The sequence below is a fragment of the Lactuca saligna genome, chromosome 5, assembly GCF_052625555.1.
Source record: "Lactuca saligna cultivar CGN05327 chromosome 5, ASM5262555v1, whole genome shotgun sequence".
NCBI classification, from domain to species: domain Eukaryota; kingdom Viridiplantae; phylum Streptophyta; class Magnoliopsida; order Asterales; family Asteraceae; genus Lactuca; species Lactuca saligna.
This window is the reverse complement of record NC_136421.1, coordinates 82917573-82942692: the sequence shown is the minus strand read 5'-3', so window position 1 is coordinate 82942692 and position 25120 is coordinate 82917573. Positions and strand designations below refer to the sequence as shown.

Below are 25120 nucleotides of genomic sequence, written 5' to 3'. Positions count from 1 at the left end.
CTGTCAACACCATGTGCCACCACCATCCGCCGCAAACCAATCCAACGCAAACCACCTTCTTCTCCCTACCCTCACCCCCATCTCTCTTTCCTTATCCTAATAAAACTTCACGACTCCAACGTCATCCGCCAACCACCTACTTCTACCAGACGCCTCTCCCTCTCAAATCTAAAGCGAAAATATCGCCGACCCCACAATAGCCACCATAGTCGCTGACTGGCGAACCATCAACTCACTACTCGTCATCGTTGTGGTCTGTCAAAGCTACCGTCAAAGTTAGGGTTTGAAGAATTGATCCATACACAAAAACCTTTAGCCTAATGTTGCCCTAAAAAATTTACCTCCGATGTTGTAGATTTTTGTAGATCTAAACCACCAACGGAGGCTGAAGATGAAGTTGGTGGTGGTTTTCGATGAAATAGTAGAGAGAGAGAGAGAGAGAGAGAGAGAGAGAGATAAAGTATAAGAAGACGGATTGGGGTTGATGTAGAGTTTTTGGCTAAACACAAGCAGATCCGGCGGCGACGGTGGTTTGATGATGTACAAATGGTGGTGGTTCGTCGCAGACTGCGGTGGTCCAATGGTGGTGTATGGCAGCAGGAAAGTGAGAAAAAGAGAGATAGAGGCAATGTGAATAAGGAGCGAAAGAGTTAGTAGGAGATATGTGGTTGTAACTAAGGACGAGAGGGCGGGATGGGTGAGTTTTTGGTTTGTATCTATTTTAATTAAAATAATATAAAAACGATTAAAAGGAATTAAAAAAGAAATGCTTAAGTGTAAAAAAAAAAATTTATGAACAAGTGACGTACTATGTAATTTCTTTAAATATGAGTCTCGTCTATTTTTTTAAAAATGAACTAAAAGTGAGAAAAACGATAGGGACCAAAACTGTAATTTACTCATGATTAATTTGACGATCGAGTCCAAATAATTAAATCGAGAAATACTTACAAGGACCATAACGAAAACAGAAAATAAAAAATAAAAAGCAAAAGAAAAAGAAAAGGCTAACAGGAACAGGAAGACCATTCTTGTAATTTTGTCAGTCAGGTTATAATAAATAAAAAGAAAATAAAATTAGAAAAACGAAAAACAGAACATAGAACTAAAGTCTAGATACGAGGAGTGAAAGTACAACATGAACCCTAGGTCATGAATAATTAGTGGTTACTCTCACCCTCGAGGAAACGCTTGCTGTTGCCGCTTGCCTCTGGATTTTAGTTATCAGGTAAATCATCAAATTTGTTTTGCATCTTGTTGTCTGCTATTTGGTGCGTGTAAATCCTGCATATGAACAATTGGAGGCATAAACTAGAGCAATTAAACTTGAAATTACAAGATTGGGTTTTTCTTCTAAGTATGGAATTCTGGTTATCAATCCATGTTTGTGTGTCTTGGGTTCTGTTCGTACCGATACCAAGAGAAAATTTGAAACTGTTAGTGGTTTTGAATAGATCTAAAGCTATTTGGTAAGGCGATTTGAGGAATGACTATGGGTTGTAATTCATGGTTCGCTTATCATCATATCGCGGGGTTTGACCGAACTAATCTGTTTTAATTTACTGGCTTAACTTTACCTATATAACTTGGATTGGATGGTGTTGTTTGTTTCAAAAGGATTTGACCCTGGCTGGCCAAGAGTTTTTGTTGGATTGTTACCGTATCTGAATAATCGTGTAGCCAAACATGTTTCATGTTTGAACTTGTGTTTTTTAGGCTTTTGTTTCTAGTAGAGTGTTGTATATAGCAATCTGTAAGGCAAAACCCCTCCTTTGGATGGATGCTACACACTGTATATATTATATGGTTGTAATGCATTGCTGTGCTGGTTTGGTTGTGGTGATTTCATAATTTTATATGTATATAATAAAGTATAACATAAGATGTCTGTGGAAAATTGATGATGTGTTGTTAACTTGTTAATTGTTTTGAGGTTTGAAGGGATGAAAAGCAGTGCCAGTGCAAGGGAAGTGGAAGATGTTCCTGAGTTGATGCAGCGTATACAATCATGGTTGCCGGTAAAAGAAGCAGCCCGCACAAGCGTGTTGTCCAAGTCATGGCTGTACGCCTGGTCTACCATCCCTATCCTCATCTTCAGTGTTGGAAGAGAAAGATGCATGAAGTTGGCGTACATGGACCGCGTTCTATACAGGTATCTCCGTGACAACATACCAATCGAAAGGTTTGACCTTATGATGGACGTCGAGAACCAGGAGTCAGCTTCTCATGCTGAAAAATGGATGGGGCCCGTGGCAAACAAAACTTGTCTCAAAGAGTTTTCCCTCTCAATCACCCTTAATGGTGCCTCGTTTACGTTGCCAGATGAGATACTCTCGGGTGAAAACCTAACTAAGATAACAGTTTCAGGTACGACTGGGGGCCGTGTTCCGATGACGACTAGCCAGCATCCTGTGATCAAGTGTGTGTCCCTACGAGAACTGCACTTGGATTGTGTATGCATAAGTGAAGAGGCACTTAATCACATATTGTCGTCTTGTAGCTTGCTTGTTAAGATAGTGCTTTTAAATTCTTGCAATGGGTTCAACACCATCAAGGTTAAAAACCTTCCTCGTCTTTATGAATTACGAATAAATTTAAATGCTGTAGACTCTACTGCTTTGGAAATCAGTGATGTCCCAAATCTTGGCCTGTTTAGCTACAAACTAGATGTACGATTTTGGCTGCACGATCACCCCCCTCCTCCATTCAACGCCTCTTCAATATCATTAGGAAGAAGCGTGACACACTTAACGTTAGCTGGTGTGATAACGGACAATGCGTGTCTTGACATCTTCAAATCGCAATTTCCTTTTCTCCAGAGTTTGACACTTTATTTGACATCTTGGATGTTGGGAAGCTTCCATTTAACATGTCCTTCCATCAAAATATTGTTCTTGCTGTCGTGCCCAGCCATGGTTATCGATGTACAAGTTTATGCTCCAAAATTACTTTATGTCCATCTTTCTGGCTGCATATTGCCTAGTCTTCTGTTTCCACTCTCGTCTCTTCAGCATTTCAAGGTTTCACTCATGCTCCAGCTTCCTGTTGATGCAGACTTTTTTCTTATGATGAGGGAAGCATTCGAGTTATCACGCTTGTGCTACCTTCATATATTAACTGACAACTCTAATCCACCATTGGATATCGACATCGATGATCTACGAACAAGGCTCCTGCTTCCTCCTGCTACTAACATGCAAGAACTGTGGTTTGAAACGGATCAGGACGAAGGCCTGTGGGAGCGATCTCCATTTTTTGATGCATTCTTTGAGATTTGCCATCCCAAGCAAGTATTTCCACAGCCAGATGTTTCCTTCAAGCAAAACAATCACTTTTGCAGGCTTATGTTGAGGGAGGTATTGGAGAAAAAGAATACTAGAACTGCGTATTGGCCTCATTACCTGAAACATGTTCAAATAAGATGGGATCCTCATAAAAAATGGAAAGCCCTAACAAATTCCCACAGAAGCTTGCTAGACGAGTCCACTCCTGATTTCTACCCAGAGTTCAAACTAAAGTGGCGTTAACCATAATCTCTATTTGTTTTATTATTACATGTTTTAATTTTCGTTGTATCCTATGTATTTCAAACATATTTAAACATATAATTATAAATGTTATATTTATTTGATAATTATAAATGTTATATTTATTTGATACGCCATTTGCTGCATATATAAACACACCCGATTATTATTTGTTGCTAATTATTGTATACCTATTGGTCTGCCAAGCCTAGAACATGACCTTGCAAAAATATTTGTTATTTTGTTATATATATATATATATATATATATATATATATATATATATATATATATATATATATATATATATATATATATATATATATATATATATATATATATATATATATATATATATATATATATATATATATATATATAAAGCGGCGGCAACGAATAGTTTATTTCAGCAATTAGTGTTATTCTGAAACATGTTACCAAATTGATTTTTTCAATATTTGTTGGATGGGTTAACACTTGTAGTAAAGTCTTTGGCTCTCTGGTTTGGTTCGTGTTCATGATTTATGTCAAACACGACTAACCAAAAAATTGATAAGTCAAATATATCAATTTTTATTTCTAATTTGATTTGTGATTGGACGCATCAAAAAACATTTGTATAGATCTTACAAGTTACAATACCTTATTATAACTCACCACCAGATAATTTACACTACTTAGTCTTTTGTACTGCAAATACGTAGTGTAGATGAAGCCACGCAATATATTTTTTTTCTCCATTTAACAAAAATGACAGCTATTGACTCTATGTCTCTATCAGACTATCACTTTCTCCAACGTGATACTATATTGCAACTTTGTTTCATTGTAAGGAGTAAAGACCACAAAATAATAACTTAATGTTCGAATTTTCTTGAAATGTTTTCATAATTAAAGCTTTTACACAATTATGGGATGGAATTTTGAGAGGTAAAGAAAAATTACCTTTATTTCAATTCCGAATACATTATTACTGTTGACTTAAAAATTCTCCACTGCAATAAACCAACCCCAAACCTTGATAATTTTGTTGAACGATGAAAATATATCTTGAAAAAAACGAATACATTATTTTGGTGAGAATCTGTTATACACTTATTTGTGCATTAAAAATTAACCTATCCATCTTATTCTAAAGAACTACTCAAAGGAAAATAAGAATATGCATAACACACAAATCCAAAGATTCATTTATAAATTGTAGCATAATTCTCCACCATGTACCAACTCAAAGTGCAACATCAACTATTTATTTCATCCCAAAACCAGATAGCACATGTTATCGTAGGTCGTAATATTTTGAAATTAATTTCACTCCCTCTGTTATCTTGTACTTTCTTTGGAACATTAGAAAAATATAACTATATAAGAATATTCAATATCTCCCAATTATTAAAAATTCATTTAAAACTGTTTCTCCATGGGTAGTTGATTTTCGAATCCATATTGAAAACCATTTTCCGTACTTTCCAACAGTTAATCAAACCTGGAAAAATGTGAAGCTTGAATACACTCACATTTCAGCTTCTCCCTTTTCTGATTTTTTAGTCTCCCTAACCCGACCACCCTTTCATTTAAAGTAAACCCATTTTATATTGACATTGTCTATAAAACTAAACTCACACCCGAACATAACTCACAATTCCAACCAGTTAAATTTTCGAAGAGAAGTTAAAACCTACAGTTAGACATTATATCAAACACTTGGGGTGCCTAAACTGAAAGTAAAAAAAAAAAAAAAAAAAAAAAAAAAAAAAACACCAGACTAGCCTTTCTTCCGTAATTTCTTCCTGTTTCTGTTTATGAACTTTCATCTTCAATCAACTGCCATGTAAGGGTTCTATGATGCTTGTTGATTAATGATTTTTTGGAACTCTGCAATAACCAAAACTCAGAAATCATGTGTGGATGAAGATCAACATAGCACGCTAACCATTTACATGGATATAAACAAAACCGATTATGGAGAAATAACTAGGGTTAATGACGATATATGCTTACTGGTTATACATTTGTTTGGTTGAAACATTTTGAATTGAATTATCTCAATTTAGAGATGTTTTCATCGGAAACCGGCAAATGGATCAGCTACAAATTACCTTGCCCTATTCCCATCCAATGGCCGGAACTGGCGGATGGCCCAATCTATTGCTACGGGGCTCTCCATTGGGAAGTACGTTATAATGGCCTGCTTGCATTTGATCCTTACAAAGATCCAAAATCTGTTCGCCTAATTCCATTCCCAGATGACAGAGATCTCCTGAGTAAGTATTTAGACAGTTCTTCTCAATTATGTGGGGAGAGCCAAGGGACCCTTCGTTATTTCGAGGTGGCTCATGGTCGCAAGCAGTTCTATTTGTTCAGCATGTGGGCTATGAATGATTATGAGAAAGGAGAATGGTGTTGTGAGTTTAAGATGAGACGCAGCGATCTGGAATTGAGTAATTGGCTGACTCGGTACGGATGGTTTATTCCTTTATCGTTTCATCCGTTAAATCCAAATGTTGTGTATTTGTATTGCATGGAGCCTGAGCGTATTGTGTCGTATAATATTCTGAATAGAAGGCTGGATTTTGCTTCTAAACCGAATGACCGCGGTCAAAGTCTTCATTCTGTGATCCCATTTGTGTTGCCAAGATGGCCGGTGCTTGTTCCAATTGCCACTTTTAAAAGCAAAAAAAAAAAAAAAAAAAAAAAAAAAAAAAAAAAAAAAAAGTAAAGTGCAGAAATTAGCCCTCCCAAAGTGCTGCTGCTTGATTTTTTTAAATAAATAAACCAATAAGTTTTTTGCTCTTATTGGTTAAGAAGATGTATATGTTGCTATAATCGGTTAAAAAGATATTATTGGTTAATAAGAGACACATGTTGCTATTATTGGTTATAAGATTAGTACATTGCTTTTATTGGTTAAACATATTAGTATGTTTTAATATTGTTTAAAAAGATAAGTACGTTTCTATTATTGCTTAAAAATATAAGTAAGTTGCTATTATTGGTTAAAATGTAAGTTGTTATTATTGGTTAAATCAGTTATGATTTTTATTTATTTTTTTATTATTAGCTAAAAAATAAATCCCATATTGTTGGTAAAATGTAAGTGTGTTAGGAGGTGGAAAGAAAGATAGAAACAAAAATGTTAAAAGTCTAAAATAATGCGTTGAAAGAATGTGAAGACATTTTTTATCCTTTGTATTCTAATTCTGGATATAATAAATTTGGTACTAAAGGAGTTAAATTATTAAGAAAGATACACCAAGCTATGAATGGATATAATACTCGTTGATTTTTCTACTAAGTACACATATAGATGGATTCAATTGTGATGGAGATGCAGCACGTTTATGTAATTTAATCTAAAACGAGGTTTTTTACACTGCGCGTTGGTGTGGGAGTTTTTAGGCTATAAATTTTGTGATATAACATTCTAGTTATGTTATATTATGGCAAAAACGGAATGAACATCTACATCATCATGTTGCATCCTCAAGTGTATACACCTGTAGAAAAGACACCAACAAATTAAGAAGCAGTTATGCATCATTTAAGTTAAGGGCTAAATGTAGGAAATTGCAAAGTACTTTCAGTTATGAGTGTATTATAGCATCCTTCTTTCATAGAATTATACTATAGAACATTTCTTATTAGAACATTGTACTTTGAGGAATCCGCTCAGTTATAGCATTACACTTTCGCTTGATTTATTAGGGCATTCCAATATGTTTTTAATTTTTTTTCTTTAACAGGGACCATTTCTGTTAAAATAAAACTACAAATTATGCAAAAGCAAGAAACAAAATTTAAAGAAATCAAGTAAACACCCATTTTTTATTTCATGGAATGATTAACTGTAAACATAAACACCTTATATCCATTTTTTTAGATACATAAGCTCAAACCCTTTTCAATGCATGTGCCAACCATCTAAATTATATAAATGTAAACATTAAGCATAGTATATCACTTTTCAATAATAACTCCCAAAATGAGTCAAAACGATCAGAGAAAACAAATCAATTTCAATATATTAAAACATTACTCTCTTAAATAATGGTTGCCATAGTTATACAGGAAAACAAAAGGATCACGTGAAGAGGGGAGATGTAGTACCAAATCTTCATATGGATTATTGACCTCCTCCATCTGCTATACCTCCTGATGAAGACAATGAAACAACACCCACTTTAGAACATTCTAAATCTTCTTAGAAAATCCACTAATTAAGCACAATTATTGAACCTCATTCTCTAATTTTAGATAAATCAAAGAAAGAGGAGTGAATAACAACAAAAGAAGTGATAGATTCATATATAAAAAAATTACAAAACATAATCTCTACCCTGGTCGAAACAGAATCGAAGCTTTATCTTACCTCCTTAGTGGGTTCCAAAAAAGACACGGTTCTATGTTAATGATGCCTTCAGGAGTAGAAGACACAAATCTGATGCCTTAAACATCAGTCATTGCTCATGCTCTGAACGTCGCTACATCATTTGTTGCCCTAATGTTTCTTGAAGAAGTGAAGAGCATTCTTCCACCACCAACGTTTAGAGGTCTTTTCATCTTACACAGACATAGAGATTGTGGTGGTTTTATCAGTTTCATCATGGAGATAGATACTTGTAGAGAGTTTCATCAAGGAGATAGAGATTGCGGTGGTTTATCAGTTTTATAGAGAAAAGCAAGTGAGAAAGAGATGAGATGGTGAAAACATCAGTTGATGGTGGTGCTTGTATGGTGGCAGTAATGAAGACGAAGTTGTAACGTGAAGTGTGAGGTATGGGAGTAGATTGTTGCGTCTAGGGTTAGAGAGAAGGAGGGAGATAATAAGGTACACATCTAGGGTCATACAGAAGAATGAAGGAAGAATGGGGTATGATTTTCAGTGGTGTGATTTCCGCCAGTGGTGAGGGCCTCGATGGTGGTGGACTGGTGGTTATGTCTAGAGAGAATGAATGAGGGGGCTGTTTGGGAAAATCTTTCAAAAGCCTTTGTATTTGTTTTTGGCATAACTTTTCAGGTTAAAAGTCTCAAAAGTCACATAGAATTTGTAATTTTTAAAATCTTTCTTTTCCTTCAATACAAAAAGTCATTTTTAAAATATATTTTTCAATAGCCAAACATCTTTAGGATGTTTTTCAACTTTCTGGAAAAGTTAAAAGTCAAAAGATGTTTTAAAAGCAATGTCAAACACCCTCTGAGAAAGGATAAGTATTCTGTGTTAAATGACAGAGGAGAGAATCCAGAGAAAATCAATTCCCGGTTCAAATAGTAAATGGGGACAAAATCAAAAAGCGGTTCACGCATAGTGCTAGAGCACTGTATCTTGATGTGCTATTAGGGAGGATGGAGTCGTGGCGGTTTGGGTGGTGGGTACCGGCGGTACCGCTGGGATGTGGTACCGTTGACCGGCGGGAACAATGAGTTGGAAGAAACCGGGCTGAATAAGTCACTAACACCCAAAATATACCATTTCCTAACACTAGAAAGCCCAATACTCAAGCATGATCTCATATCCACGACCAAGATGGGAACTTTATGGATCTATAACACAAATACCACTGAAATGGGACAAATCTAGGTCCATGGAGCACATTACACTCATAAAGTCTCCACCTTTGGGACTTTTAACCCTAAAATGGTCCATGAAGCAACAAACCAAATGAAGAGGAAAGTTTTGAACTTTATACCTCCAAATGCAGCTCCTTCCTCTGTAGATCTCAGATCCAAACTTTCACTTCAAGCTCTAGTCTCCACAAACTCCTCTCCTTCTTCTTCACTAGCACACCAAGTCACTTTTAGCTCCAAAATCACACACACTCACTAAGAACGATGAAAAGTTCTCTATTAGGGTTTTACTCACTGCTATGGAGGCTGAGAAATGAGCCTTAGCATCCAATATATAGGGCACAAGTCAGAAATTAGGGTTTGCACCTGGACACATTACGCCCAGCGTAACCCTGAGTACGCCCAGTGTACTCAGGCAAGTCCGCGTCCAAAATAAGCGCATGAGTACGCGCAGCGTACTCTTGAGTACGCCCAGCGTACTCATTTGCTACCAATTCCTCTTAAGGGCTTAACTTGACACTTTGAATAAAAGAAGGGCTAAATAGTCGTACCTGAATTTCAGGATGTTACAATTCTCCCCCACTAGAACCAGACTTTGCCCTCGAAGTCTCATGCTGCAAACAACTCCGGACACTGCTCCCGCATCTCTGACTCTAGCTCCCAAGTCAGCTCGGACCCTCTCTGATGTTGCCACTGGACTTGAACCAGAGGCACCTCCTTGTTCCTCAGAACCTTGATCTTCCGATCCACAATCGTGATTGGCCTCTCAGCATAATTCAGGCTTGCATCCACCTGAATATCCTCCAGTGGTACTACTGCTGTCTCGTCGGCAATACACTTCCTCAGTTGAGACACGTGGAAGGTATCATGAATTTGGCTCAGCTCCGCAGGTAGCTCCAACCGATATGCTACTCTGCCCACCCTCGCGGTCACCCTAAACGGACCAATGTACCGGGGCCCCAGCTTGCCCCTCTTCCTGAAACGGATCACTCTTTTCGAAGGAGACACCTTCAGGAGTACGAAGTCATCGACCTGGAACTCGAGTTCTGACCGTCGTCTATCCGCATAACTCTTATGACGGCTCTGGTCCGTTAGTAACCTCTGTCTGACCTGCTGAATCTGCTCGGTCGTCTGAAGCACAATCTCTGTACTACCCATCACACGTTGCCCTACCTCTCCCCAGCAAATGTGAGTCCGACACCTCCTCCCATACAACAACTCAAAGGGTGGCATACCAATGCTCGAATGATGGCTGTTGTTATAGGAAAACTCAGCCAAGGGTAAGTACGTGTCCCAACTTCCTCCGAAGTCGTCTTCATGGTTTAAAAAAATTGAACCCATGGTCCTTGTGGTTAGGAGAAATTACATCGTTGGTCCCTCTATAAATATTAAAATAATACTTTACCCTTTCTAATTTCTTTTTCTTTTTACTCTTTTTATATTTATTAAATATAAAACCATAAGGAGCCACCACCCCCCTCCCCCTCTCTCTCTCTCTCTCTCTCTCTCTCTCTCTCTTCACTAGTCACCAGCCTGTCAACACCATGTGCCACCACCATCCGCCGCAAACCAATCCAACGCAAACCACCTTCTTCTCCCTACCCTCACCCCCATCTCTCTTTCCTTATCCTAATAAAACTTCACGACTCCAACGTCATCCGCCAACCACCTACTTCTACCAGACGCCTCTCCCTCTCAAATCTAAAGCGAAAATATCGCCGACCCCACAATAGCCACCATAGTCGCTGACTGGCGAACCATCAACTCACTACTCGTCATCGTTGTGGTCTGTCAAAGCTACCGTCAAAGTTAGGGTTTGAAGAATTGATCCATACACAAAAACCTTTAGCCTAATGTTGCCCTAAAAAATTTACCTCCGATGTTGTAGATTTTTGTAGATCTAAACCACCAACGGAGGCTGAAGATGAAGTTGGTGGTGGTTTTCGATGAAATAGTAGAGAGAGAGAGAGAGAGAGAGAGAGAGAGAGAGAGAGAGAGATAAAGTATAAGAAGACGGATTGGGGTTGATGTAGAGTTTTTGGCTAAACACAAGCAGATCCGGCGGCGACGGTGGTTTGATGATGTACAAATGGTGGTGGTTCGTCGCAGACTGCGGTGGTCCAATGGTGGTGTATGGCAGCAGGAAAGTGAGAAAAAGAGAGATAGAGGCAATGTGAATAAGGAGCGAAAGAGTTAGTAGGAGATATGTGGTTGTAACTAAGGACGAGAGGGCGGGATGGGTGAGTTTTTGGTTTGTATCTATTTTAATTAAAATAATATAAAAACGATTAAAAGGAATTAAAAAAGAAATGCTTAAGTGTAAAAAAAAAAATTTATAGACAAGTGACGTACTATGTAATTTCTTTAAATATGAGTCTCGTCTATTTTTTTAAAAATGAACTAAAAGTGAGAAAAACGATAGGGACCAAAACTGTAATTTACTCATGATTAATTTGACGATCGAGTCCAAATAATTAAATCGAGAAATACTTACAAGGACCATAACGAAAACAGAAAATAAAAAATAAAAAGCAAAAGAAAAAGAAAAGGCTAACAGGAACAGGAAGACCATTCTTGTAATTTTGTCAGTCAGGTTATAATAAATAAAAAGAAAATAAAATTAGAAAAACGAAAAACAGAACATAGAACTAAAGTCTAGATACGAGGAGTGAAAGTACAACATGAACCCTAGGTCATGAATAATTAGTGGTTACTCTCACCCTCGAGGAAACGCTTGCTGTTGCCGCTTGCCTCTGGATTTTAGTTATCAGGTAAATCATCAAATTTGTTTTGCATCTTGTTGTCTGCTATTTGGTGCGTGTAAATCCTGCATATGAACAATTGGAGGCATAAACTAGAGCAATTAAACTTGAAATTACAAGATTGGGTTTTTCTTCTAAGTATGGAATTCTGGTTATCAATCCATGTTTGTGTGTCTTGGGTTCTGTTCGTACCGATACCAAGAGAAAATTTGAAACTGTTAGTGGTTTTGAATAGATCTAAAGCTATTTGGTAAGGCGATTTGAGGAATGACTATGGGTTGTAATTCATGGTTCGCTTATCATCATATCGCGGGGTTTGACCGAACTAATCTGTTTTAATTTACTGGCTTAACTTTACCTATATAACTTGGATTGGATGGTGTTGTTTGTTTCAAAAGGATTTGACCCTGGCTGGCCAAGAGTTTTTGTTGGATTGTTACCGTATCTGAATAATCGTGTAGCCAAACATGTTTCATGTTTGAACTTGTGTTTTTTAGGCTTTTGTTTCTAGTAGAGTGTTGTATATAGCAATCTGTAAGGCAAAACCCCTCCTTTGGATGGATGCTACACACTGTATATATTATATGGTTGTAATGCATTGCTGTGCTGGTTTGGTTGTGGTGATTTCATAATTTTATATGTATATAATAAAGTATAACATAAGATGTCTGTGGAAAATTGATGATGTGTTGTTAACTTGTTAATTGTTTTGAGGTTTGAAGGGATGAAAAGCAGTGCCAGTGCAAGGGAAGTGGAAGATGTTCCTGAGTTGATGCAGCGTATACAATCATGGTTGCCGGTAAAAGAAGCAGCCCGCACAAGCGTGTTGTCCAAGTCATGGCTGTACGCCTGGTCTACCATCCCTATCCTCATCTTCAGTGTTGGAAGAGAAAGATGCATGAAGTTGGCGTACATGGACCGCGTTCTATACAGGTATCTCCGTGACAACATACCAATCGAAAGGTTTGACCTTATGATGGACGTCGAGAACCAGGAGTCAGCTTCTCATGCTGAAAAATGGATGGGGCCCGTGGCAAACAAAACTTGTCTCAAAGAGTTTTCCCTCTCAATCACCCTTAATGGTGCCTCGTTTACGTTGCCAGATGAGATACTCTCGGGTGAAAACCTAACTAAGATAACAGTTTCAGGTACGACTGGGGGCCGTGTTCCGATGACGACTAGCCAGCATCCTGTGATCAAGTGTGTGTCCCTACGAGAACTGCACTTGGATTGTGTATGCATAAGTGAAGAGGCACTTAATCACATATTGTCGTCTTGTAGCTTGCTTGTTAAGATAGTGCTTTTAAATTCTTGCAATGGGTTCAACACCATCAAGGTTAAAAACCTTCCTCGTCTTTATGAATTACGAATAAATTTAAATGCTGTAGACTCTACTGCTTTGGAAATCAGTGATGTCCCAAATCTTGGCCTGTTTAGCTACAAACTAGATGTACGATTTTGGCTGCACGATCACCCCCCTCCTCCATTCAACGCCTCTTCAATATCATTAGGAAGAAGCGTGACACACTTAACGTTAGCTGGTGTGATAACGGACAATGCGTGTCTTGACATCTTCAAATCGCAATTTCCTTTTCTCCAGAGTTTGACACTTTATTTGACATCTTGGATGTTGGGAAGCTTCCATTTAACATGTCCTTCCATCAAAATATTGTTCTTGCTGTCGTGCCCAGCCATGGTTATCGATGTACAAGTTTATGCTCCAAAATTACTTTATGTCCATCTTTCTGGCTGCATATTGCCTAGTCTTCTGTTTCCACTCTCGTCTCTTCAGCATTTCAAGGTTTCACTCATGCTCCAGCTTCCTGTTGATGCAGACTTTTTTCTTATGATGAGGGAAGCATTCGAGTTATCACGCTTGTGCTACCTTCATATATCAACTGACAACTCTAATCCACCATTGGATATCGACATCGATGATCTACGAACAAGGCTCCTGCTTCCTCCTGCTACTAACATGCAAGAACTGTGGTTTGAAACGGATCAGGACGAAGGCCTGTGGGAGCGATCTCCATTTTTTGATGCATTCTTTGAGATTTGCCATCCCAAGCAAGTATTTCCACAGCCAGATGTTTCCTTCAAGCAAAACAATCACTTTTGCAGGCTTATGTTGAGGGAGGTATTGGAGAAAAAGAATACTAGAACTGCGTATTGGCCTCATTACCTGAAACATGTTCAAATAAGATGGGATCCTCATAAAAAATGGAAAGCCCTAACAAATTCCCACAGAAGCTTGCTAGACGAGTCCACTCCTGATTTCTACCCAGAGTTCAAACTAAAGTGGCGTTAACCATAATCTCTATTTGTTTTATTATTACATGTTTTAATTTTCGTTGTATCCTATGTATTTCAAACATATTTAAACATATAATTATAAATGTTATATTTATTTGATAATTATAAATGTTATATTTATTTGATACGCCATTTGCTGCATATATAAACACACCCGATTATTATTTGTTGCTAATTATTGTATACCTATTGGTCTGCCAAGCCTAGAACATGACCTTGCAAAAATATTTGTTATTTTGTTATATATATATATATATATATATATATATATATATATATATATATATATATATATATATATATATATATATATATATATATATATATATATATATATAAAGCGGCGGCAACGAATAGTTTATTTCAGCAATTAGTGTTATTCTGAAACATATTACCAAATTGATTTTTTCAATATTTGTTGGATGGGTTAACACTTGTAGTAAAGTCTTTGGCTCTCTGGTTTGGTTCGTGTTCATGATTTATGTCAAACACGACTAACCAAAAAATTGATAAGTCAAATATATCAATTTTTATTTCTAATTTGATTTGTGATTGGACGCATCAAAAAACATTTGTATAGATCTTACAAGTTACAATACCTTATTATAACTCACCACCAGATAATTTACACTACTTAGTCTTTTGTACTGCAAATACGTAGTGTAGATGAAGCCACGCAATATATTTTTTTTCTCCATTTAACAAAAATGACAGCTATTGACTCTATGTCTCTATCAGACTATCACTTTCTCCAACGTGATACTATATTGCAACTTTGTTTCATTGTAAGGAGTAAAGACCACAAAATAATAACTTAATGTTCGAATTTTCTTGAAATGTTTTCATAATTAAAGCTTTTACACAATTATGGGATGGAATTTTGAGAGGTAAAGAAAAATTACCTTTATTTCAATTCCGAATACATTATTACTGTTGACTTAAAAATTCTCCACTGCAATAAACCAACCCCAAACCTTGATAATTTTGTTGAACGATGAAAATATATCTTGAAAAAAACGAATACATTATTTTGGTGAGAATCTGTTATACACTTATTTGTGCATTAAAAATTAACCTATCCATCTTATTCTAAAGAACTACTCAAAGGAAAATAAGAATATGCATAACACACAAATCCAAAGATTCATTTATAAATTGTAGCATAATTCTCCACCATGTACCAACTCAAAGTGCAACATCAACTATTTATTTCATCCCAAAACCAGATAGCACATGTTATCGTAGGTCGTAATATTTTGAAATTAATTTCACTCCCTCTGTTATCTTGTACTTTCTTTGGAACATTAGAAAAATATAACTATATAAGAATATTCAATATCTCCCAATTATTAAAAATTCATTTAAAACTGTTTCTCCATGGGTAGTTGATTTTCGAATCCATATTGAAAACCATTTTCCGTACTTTCCAACAGTTAATCAAACCTGGAAAAATGTGAAGCTTGAATACACTCACATTTCAGCTTCTCCCTTTTCTGATTTTTTAGTCTCCCTAACCCGACCACCCTTTCATTTAAAGTAAACCCATTTTATATTGACATTGTCTATAAAACTAAACTCACACCCGAACATAACTCACAATTCCAACCAGTTAAATTTTCGAAGAGAAGTTAAAACCTACAGTTAGACATTATATCAAACACTTGGGGTGCCTAAACTGAAAGTAAAAAAAAAAAAAAAAAAAAAAAAAAAACACCAGACTAGCCTTTCTTCCGTAATTTCTTCCTGTTTCTGTTTATGAACTTTCATCTTCAATCAACTGCCATGTAAGGGTTCTATGATGCTTGTTGATTAATGATTTTTTGGAACTCTGCAATAACCAAAACTCAGAAATCATGTGTGGATGAAGATCAACATAGCACGCTAACCATTTACATGGATATAAACAAAACCGATTATGGAGAAATAACTAGGGTTAATGACGATATATGCTTACTGGTTATACATTTGTTTGGTTGAAACATTTTGAATTGAATTATCTCAATTTAGAGATGTTTTCATCGGAAACCGGCAAATGGATCAGCTACAAATTACCTTGCCCTATTCCCATCCAATGGCCGGAACTGGCGGATGGCCCAATCTATTGCTACGGGGCTCTCCATTGGGAAGTACGTTATAATGGCCTGCTTGCATTTGATCCTTACAAAGATCCAAAATCTGTTCGCCTAATTCCATTCCCAGATGACAGAGATCTCCTGAGTAAGTATTTAGACAGTTCTTCTCAATTATGTGGGGAGAGCCAAGGGACCCTTCGTTATTTCGAGGTGGCTCATGGTCGCAAGCAGTTCTATTTGTTCAGCATGTGGGCTATGAATGATTATGAGAAAGGAGAATGGTGTTGTGAGTTTAAGTTGAGACGCAGCGATCTGGAATTGAGTAATTGGCTGACTCGGTACGGATGGTTTATTCCTTTATCGTTTCATCCGTTAAATCCAAATGTTGTGTATTTGTATTGCATGGAGCCTGAGCGTATTGTGTCGTATAATATTCTGAATAGAAGGCTGGATTTTGCTTCTAAACCGAATGACCGCGGTCAAAGTCTTCATTCTGTGATCCCATTTGTGTTGCCAAGATGGCCGGTGCTTGTTCCAATTGCCACTTTTAAAAGCAAAAAAAAAAAAAAAAAAAAAAAAAAAAAAAAAAAAAAAAAAAAAGTAAAGTGCAGAAATTAGCCCTCCCAAAGTGCTGCTGCTTGATTTTTTTAAATAAATAAACCAATAAGTTTTTTGCTCTTATTGGTTAAGAAGATGTATATGTTGCTATAATCGGTTAAAAAGATATTATTGGTTAATAAGAGACACATGTTGCTATTATTGGTTATAAGATTAGTACATTGCTTTTATTGGTTAAACATATTAGTATGTTTTAATATTGTTTAAAAAGATAAGTACGTTTCTATTATTGCTTAAAAATATAAGTAAGTTGCTATTATTGGTTAAAATGTAAGTTGTTATTATTGGTTAAATCAGTTATGATTTTTATTTATTTTTTTATTATTAGCTAAAAAATAAATCCCATATTGTTGGTAAAATGTAAGTGTGTTAGGAGGTGGAAAGAAAGATAGAAACAAAAATGTTAAAAGTCTAAAATAATGCGTTGAAAGAATGTGAAGACATTTTTTATCCTTTGTATTCTAATTCTGGATATAATAAATTTGGTACTAAAGGAGTTAAATTATTAAGAAAGATACACCAAGCTATGAATGGATATAATACTCGTTGATTTTTCTACTAAGTACACATATAGATGGATTCAATTGTGATGGAGATGCAGCACGTTTATGTAATTTAATCTAAAACGAGGTTTTTTACACTGCGCGTTGGTGTGGGAGTTTTTAGGCTATAAATTTTGTGATATAACATTCTAGTTATGTTATATTATGGCAAAAACGGAATGAACATCTACATCATCATGTTGCATCCTCAAGTGTATACACCTGTAGAAAAGACACCAACAAATTAAGAAGCAGTTATGCATCATTTAAGTTAAGGGCTAAATGTAGGAAATTGCAAAGTACTTTCAGTTATGAGTGTATTATAGCATCCTTCTTTCATAGAATTATACTATAGAACATTTCTTATTAGAACATTGTACTTTGAGGAATCCGCTCAGTTATAGCATTACACTTTCGCTTGATTTATTAGGGCATTCCAATATGTTTTTAATTTTTTTTCTTTAACAGGGACCATTTCTGTTAAAATAAAACTACAAATTATGCAAAAGCAAGAAACAAAATTTAAAGAAATCAAGTAAACACCCATTTTTTATTTCATGGAATGATTAACTGTAAACATAAACACCTTATATCCATTTTTTTAGATACATAAGCTCAAACCCTTTTCAATGCATGTGCCAACCATCTAAATTATATAAATGTAAACATTAAGCATAGTATATCACTTTTCAATAATAACTCCCAAAATTAGTCAAAACGATCAGAGAAAACAAATCAATTTCAATATATTAAAACATTACTCTCTTAAATAATGGTTGCCATAGTTATACAGGAAAACAAAAGGATCACGTGAAGAGGGGAGATGTAGTACCAAATCTTCATATGGATTATTGACCTCCTCCATCTGCTATACCTCCTGATGAAGACAATGAAACAACACCCACTTTAGAACATTCTAAATCTTCTTAGAAAATCCACTAATTAAGCACAATTATTGAACCTCATTCTCTAATTTTAGATAAATCAAAGAAAGAGGAGTGAATAACAACAAAAGAAGTGATAGATTCATATATAAAAAAATTACAAAACATAATCTCTACCCTGGTCGAAACAGAATCGAAGCTTTATCTTACCTCCTTAGTGGGTTCCAAAAAAGACACGGTTCTATGTTAATGATGCCTTCAGGAGTAGAAGACACAAATCTGATGCCTTAAACATCAGTCATTGCTCATGCTCTGAACGTCGCTACATCATTTGTTGCCCTAATGTTTCTTGAAGAAGTGAAGAGCATTCTTCCACCACCAACGTTTAGAGGTCTTTTCATCTTACACAGACATAGAGATTGTGGTGGTTTTATCAGTTTCATCATGGAGATAGATACTTGTAGAGAGTTTCATCAAGGAGATAGAGATTGCGGTGGTTTATCAGTTTTATAGAGAAAAGCAAGTGAGAAAGAGATGAGATGGTGAAAACATCAGTTGATGGTGGTGCTTGTATGGTGGCAGTAATGAAGACGAAGTTGTAACGTGAAGTGTGAGGTATGGGAGTAGATTGTTGCGTCTAGGGTTAGAGAGAAGGAGGGAGATAATAAGGTACACATCTAGGGTCATACAGAAGAATGAAGGAAGAATGGGGTATGATTTTCAGTGGTGTGATTTCCGCCAGTGGTGAGGGCCTCGATGGTGGTGGTTATGTCTAGAGAGAATGAATGAGGGGGCTGTTTGGGAAAATCTTTCAAAAGCCTTTGTATTTGTTTTTGGCATAACTTTTCAGGTTAAAAGTCTCAAAAGTCACATAGAATTTGTAATTTTTAAAATCTTTCTTTTCCTTCAATACAAAAAGTCATTTTTAAAATATATTTTTCAATAGCCAAACATCTTTAGGATGTTTTTCAACTTTCTGGAAAAGTTAAAAGTCAAAAGATGTTTTAAAAGCAATGTCAAACACCCTCTGAGAAAGGATAAGTATTCTGTGTTAAATGACAGAGGAGAGAATCCAGAGAAAATCAATTCCCGGTTCAAATAGTAAATGGGGACAAAATCAAAAAGCGGTTCACGCATAGTGCTAGAGCACTGTATCTTGATGTGCTATTAGGGAGGATGGAGTCGTGGCGGTTTGGGTGGTGGGTACCGGCGGTACCGCTGGGATGTGGTACCGTTGACCGGCGGGAACAATGAGTTGGAAGAAACCGGGCTGAATAAGTCACTAACACCCAAAATATACCATTTCCTAACACTAGAAAGCCCAATACTCAAGCATGATCTCATATCCACGACCAAGATGGGAACTTTATGGATCTATAACACAAATACCACTGAAATGGGACAAATCTAGGTCCATGGAGCACATTACACTCATAAAGTCTCCACCTTTGGGACTTTTAACCCTAAAATGGTCCATGAAGCAACAAACCAAATGAAGAGGAAAGTTTTGAACTTTATACCTCCAAATGCAGCTCCTTCCTCTGTAGATCTCAGATCCAAACTTTCACTTCAAGCTCTAGTCTCCACAAACTCCTCTCCTTCTTCTTCACTAGCACACCAAGTCACTTTTAGCTCCAAAATCACACACACTCACTAAGAACGATGAAAAGTTCTCTATTAGGGTTTTACTCACTGCTATGGAGGCTGAGAAATGAGCCTTAGCATCCAATATATAGGGCACAAGTCAGAAATTAGGGTTTGCACCTGGACACATTACGCCCAGCGTAACCCTGAGTACGCCCAGTGTACTCAGGCAAGTCCGCGTCCAAAATAAGCGCATGAGTACGCGCAGCGTACTCTTGAGTACGCCCAGCGTACTCATTTGCTACCAATTCCTCTTAAGGGCTTAACTTGACACTTTGAATAAAAGAAGGGCTAAATAGTCGTACCTGAATTTCAGGATGTTACAATTCTCCCCCACTAGAACCAGACTTTGCCCTCGAAGTCTCATGCTGCAAACAACTCCGGACACTGCTCCCGCATCTCTGACTCTAGCTCCCAAGTCAGCTCGGACCCTCTCTGATGTTGCCACTGGACTTGAACCAGAGGCACCTCCTTGTTCCTCAGAACCTTGATCTTCCGATCCACAATCGTGATTGGCCTCTCAGCATAATTCAGGCTTGCATCCACCTGAATATCCTCCAGTGGTACTACTGCTGTCTCGTCGGCAATACACTTCCTCAGTTGAGACACGTGGAAGGTATCATGAATTTGGCTCAGCTCCGCAGGTAGCTCCAACCGATATGCTACTCTGCCCACCCTCGCGGTCACCCTAAACGGACCAATGTACCGGGGCCCCAGCTTGCCCCTCTTCCTGAAACGGATCACTCTTTTCGAAGGAGACACCTTCAGGAGTACGAAGTCATCGACCTGGAACTCGAGTTCTGACCGTCGTCTATCCGCATAACTCTTATGACGGCTCTGGTCCGTTAGTAACCTCTGTCTGACCTGCTGAATCTGCTCGGTCGTCTGAAGCACAATCTCTGTACTACCCATCACACGTTGCCCTACCTCTCCCCAGCAAATGTGAGTCCGACACCTCCTCCCATACAACAACTCAAAGGGTGGCATACCAATGCTCGAATGATGGCTGTTGTTATAGGAAAACTCAGCCAAGGGTAAGTACGTGTCCCAACTTCCTCCGAAGTCGTCTTCATGGTTTAAAAAAATTGAACCCATGGTCCTTGTGGTTAGGAGAAATTACATCGTTGGTCCCTCTATAAATATTAAAATAATACTTTACCCTTTCTAATTTCTTTTTCTTTTTACTCTTTTTATATTTATTAAATATAAAACCATAAGGAGCCACCACCCCCCTCCCCCTCTCTCTCTCTCTCTCTCTCTCTCTCTCTCTCTTCACTAGTCACCAGCCTGTCAACACCATGTGCCACCACCATCCGCCGCAAACCAATCCAACGCAAACCACCTTCTTCTCCCTACCCTCACCCCCATCTCTCTTTCCTTATCCTAATAAAACTTCACGACTCCAACGTCATCCGCCAACCACCTACTTCTACCAGACGCCTCTCCCTCTCAAATCTAAAGCGAAAATATCGCCGACCCCACAATAGCCACCATAGTCGCTGACTGGCGAACCATCAACTCACTACTCGTCATCGTTGTGGTCTGTCAAAGCTACCGTCAAAGTTAGGGTTTGAAGAATTGATCCATACACAAAAACCTTTAGCCTAATGTTGCCCTAAAAAATTTACCTCCGATGTTGTAGATTTTTGTAGATCTAAACCACCAACGGAGGCTGAAGATGAAGTTGGTGGTGGTTTTCGATGAAATAGTAGAGAGAGAGAGAGAGAGAGAGAGAGAGAGAGAGAGAGAGAGAGAGAGAGAGAGAGAGAGTATAAGAAGACGGATTGGGGTTGATGTAGAGTTTTTGGCTAAACACAAGCAGATCCGGCGGCGACGGTGGTTTGATGATGTACAAATGGTGGTGGTTCGTCGCAGACTGCGGTGGTCCAATGGTGGTGTATGGCAGCAGGAAAGTGAGAAAAAGAGAGATAGAGGCAATGTGAATAAGGAGCGAAAGAGTTAGTAGGAGATATGTGGTTGTAACTAAGGACGAGAGGGCGGGATGGGTGAGTTTTTGGTTTGTATCTATTTTAATTAAAATAATATAAAAACGATTAAAAGGAATTAAAAAAGAAATGCTTAAGTGTAAAAAAAAAAATTTATGGACAAGTGACGTACTATGTAATTTCTTTAAATATGAGTCTCGTCTATTTTTTTAAAAATGAACTAAAAGTGAGAAAAACGATAGGGACCAAAACTGTAATTTACTCATGATTAATTTGACGATCGAGTCCAAATAATTAAATCGAGAAATACTTACAAGGACCATAACGAAAACAGAAAATAAAAAATAAAAAGCAAAAGAAAAAGAAAAGGCTAACAGGAACAGGAAGACCATTCTTGTAATTTTGTCAGTCAGGTTATAATAAATAAAAAGAAAATAAAATTAGAAAAACGAAAAACAGAACATAGAACTAAAGTCTAGATACGAGGAGTGAAAGTACAACATGAACCCTAGGTCATGAATAATTAGTGGTTACTCTCACCCTCGAGGAAACGCTTGCTGTTGCCGCTTGCCTCTGGATTTTAGTTATCAGGTAAATCATCAAATTTGTTTTGCATCTTGTTGTCTGCTATTTGGTGCGTGTAAATCCTGCATATGAACAATTGGAGGCATAAACTAGAGCAATTAAACTTGAAATTACAAGATTGGGTTTTTCTTCTAAGTATGGAATTCTGGTTATCAATCCATGTTTGTGTGTCTTGGGTTCTGTTCGTACCGATACCAAGAGAAAATTTGAAACTGTTAGTGGTTTTGAATAGATCTAAAGCTATTTGGTAAGGCGATTTGAGGAATGACTATGGGTTGTAATTCATGGTTCGCTTATCATCATATCGCGGGGTTTGACCGAACTAATCTGTTTTAATTTACTGGCTTAACTTTACCTATATAACTTGGATTGGATGGTGTTGTTTGTTTCAAAAGGATTTGACCCTGGCTGGCCAAGAGTTTTTGTTGGATTGTTACCGTATCTGAATAATCGTGTAGCCAAACATGTTTCATGTTTGAACTTGTGTTTTTTAGGCTTTTGTTTCTAGTAGAGTGTTGTATATAGCAATCTGTAAGGCAAAACCCCTCCTTTGGATGGATGCTACACACTGTATATATTATATGGTTGTAATGCATTGCTGTGCTGGTTTGGTTGTGGTGATTTCATAATTTTATATGTATATAATAAAGTATAACATAAGATGTCTGTGGAAAATTGATGATGTGTTGTTAACTTGTTAATTGTTTTGAGGTTTGAAGGGATGAAAAGCAGTGCCAGTGCAAGGGAAGTGGAAGATGTTCCTGAGTTGATGCAGCGTATACAATCATGGTTGCCGGTAAAAGAAGCAGCCCGCACAAGCGTGTTGTCCAAGTCATGGCTGTACGCCTGGTCTACCATCCCTATCCTCATCTTCAGTGTTGGAAGAGAAAGATGCATGAAGTTGGCGTACATGGACCGCGTTCTATACAGGTATCTCCGTGACAACATACCAATCGAAAGGTTTGACCTTATGATGGACGTCGAGAACCAGGAGTCAGCTTCTCATGCTGAAAAATGGATGGGGCCCGTGGCAAACAAAACTTGTCTCAAAGAGTTTTCCCTCTCAATCACCCTTAATGGTGCCTCGTTTACGTTGCCAGATGAGATACTCTCGGGTGAAAACCTAACTAAGATAACAGTTTCAGGTACGACTGGGGGCCGTGTTCCGATGACGACTAGCCAGCATCCTGTGATCAAGTGTGTGTCCCTACGAGAACTGCACTTGGATTGTGTATGCATAAGTGAAGAGGCACTTAATCACATATTGTCGTCTTGTAGCTTGCTTGTTAAGATAGTGCTTTTAAATTCTTGCAATGGGTTCAACACCATCAAGGTTAAAAACCTTCCTCGTCTTTATGAATTACGAATAAATTTAAATGCTGTAGACTCTACTGCTTTGGAAATCAGTGATGTCCCAAATCTTGGCCTGTTTAGCTACAAACTAGATGTACGATTTTGGCTGCACGATCACCCCCCTCCTCCATTCAACGCCTCTTCAATATCATTAGGAAGAAGCGTGACACACTTAACGTTAGCTGGTGTGATAACGGACAATGCGTGTCTTGACATCTTCAAATCGCAATTTCCTTTTCTCCAGAGTTTGACACTTTATTTGACATCTTGGATGTTGGGAAGCTTCCATTTAACATGTCCTTCCATCAAAATATTGTTCTTGCTGTCGTGCCCAGCCATGGTTATCGATGTACAAGTTTATGCTCCAAAATTACTTTATGTCCATCTTTCTGGCTGCATATTGCCTAGTCTTCTGTTTCCACTCTCGTCTCTTCAGCATTTCAAGGTTTCACTCATGCTCCAGCTTCCTGTTGATGCAGACTTTTTTCTTATGATGAGGGAAGCATTCGAGTTATCACGCTTGTGCTACCTTCATATATCAACTGACAACTCTAATCCACCATTGGATATCGACATCGATGATCTACGAACAAGGCTCCTGCTTCCTCCTGCTACTAACATGCAAGAACTGTGGTTTGAAACGGATCAGGACGAAGGCCTGTGGGAGCGATCTCCATTTTTTGATGCATTCTTTGAGATTTGCCATCCCAAGCAAGTATTTCCACAGCCAGATGTTTCCTTCAAGCAAAACAATCACTTTTGCAGGCTTATGTTGAGGGAGGTATTGGAGAAAAAGAATACTAGAACTGCGTATTGGCCTCATTACCTGAAACATGTTCAAATAAGATGGGATCCTCATAAAAAATGGAAAGCCCTAACAAATTCCCACAGAAGCTTGCTAGACGAGTCCACTCCTGATTTCTACCCAGAGTTCAAACTAAAGTGGCGTTAACCATAATCTCTATTTGTTTTATTATTACATGTTTTAATTTTCGTTGTATCCTATGTATTTCAAACATATTTAAACATATAATTATAAATGTTATATTTATTTGATAATTATAAATGTTATATTTATTTGATACGCCATTTGCTGCATATATAAACACACCCGATTATTATTTGTTGCTAATTATTGTATACCTATTGGTCTGCCAAGCCTAGAACATGACCTTGCAAAAATATTTGTTATTTTGTTATATATATATATATATATATATATATATATATATATATATATATATATATATATATATAAAGCGGCGGCAACGAATAGTTTATTTCAGCAATTAGTGTTATTCTGAAACAT

The 25120-nt window shown here is 37.3% G+C and overlaps 5 protein-coding genes across 8 annotated transcripts; all 5 read left to right on the top strand.

Annotated features, from left to right (window-relative positions):
- Positions 1-1100: 1100 nt before the first annotated feature.
- LOC144997379 (uncharacterized) lies at positions 1101-3659 on the top strand. 2 transcript variants are annotated; one of them, XM_078957276.1, is made up of 2 exons: positions 1101-1228; positions 1942-3659. In XM_078957276.1, the coding sequence occupies exon 2, from the start codon at positions 1944-1946 to the stop codon at positions 3525-3527; it is 1584 nt and encodes a 527-aa protein (XP_078813402.1). In that variant the 5' UTR covers positions 1101-1228; positions 1942-1943; the 3' UTR covers positions 3528-3659. The 2 variants fall into 2 exon arrangements, with proteins under 2 accessions (XP_078813402.1, XP_078813403.1); XM_078957277.1 differs by having other exon boundaries at positions 1934-3659.
- A 1861-nt stretch (positions 3660-5520) lies between these two features.
- On the top strand, positions 5521-6624 carry LOC145045485 (putative F-box/kelch-repeat protein At4g22430). Its single transcript, XM_078993807.1, has 2 exons — positions 5521-6171; positions 6589-6624. The coding sequence occupies exons 1-2, from the start codon at positions 5521-5523 to the stop codon at positions 6622-6624; spliced, it is 687 nt and encodes a 228-aa protein (XP_078849933.1).
- A 5111-nt stretch (positions 6625-11735) lies between these two features.
- Positions 11736-14294, top strand: LOC144997328 (uncharacterized). Of its 2 annotated transcripts, none has more exons than XM_078957202.1 (2): positions 11736-11863; positions 12577-14294. In XM_078957202.1, the coding sequence occupies exon 2, from the start codon at positions 12579-12581 to the stop codon at positions 14160-14162; it is 1584 nt and encodes a 527-aa protein (XP_078813328.1). In that variant the 5' UTR covers positions 11736-11863; positions 12577-12578; the 3' UTR covers positions 14163-14294. The 2 variants fall into 2 exon arrangements, with proteins under 2 accessions (XP_078813328.1, XP_078813329.1); XM_078957203.1 differs by having other exon boundaries at positions 12569-14294.
- A 1819-nt stretch (positions 14295-16113) lies between these two features.
- LOC145045484 (putative F-box/kelch-repeat protein At4g22430) lies at positions 16114-17221 on the top strand. Its single transcript, XM_078993806.1, has 2 exons — positions 16114-16764; positions 17186-17221. The coding sequence occupies exons 1-2, from the start codon at positions 16114-16116 to the stop codon at positions 17219-17221; spliced, it is 687 nt and encodes a 228-aa protein (XP_078849932.1).
- A 5115-nt stretch (positions 17222-22336) lies between these two features.
- Positions 22337-24895, top strand: LOC144997337 (uncharacterized). 2 transcript variants are annotated; one of them, XM_078957216.1, is made up of 2 exons: positions 22337-22464; positions 23178-24895. In XM_078957216.1, exon 2 carries the CDS (start codon positions 23180-23182, stop codon positions 24761-24763), a length of 1584 nt encoding a protein of 527 aa, XP_078813342.1. In that variant the 5' UTR covers positions 22337-22464; positions 23178-23179; the 3' UTR covers positions 24764-24895. The 2 variants fall into 2 exon arrangements, with proteins under 2 accessions (XP_078813342.1, XP_078813343.1); XM_078957217.1 differs by having other exon boundaries at positions 23170-24895.
- Positions 24896-25120: the final 225 nt, after the last annotated feature.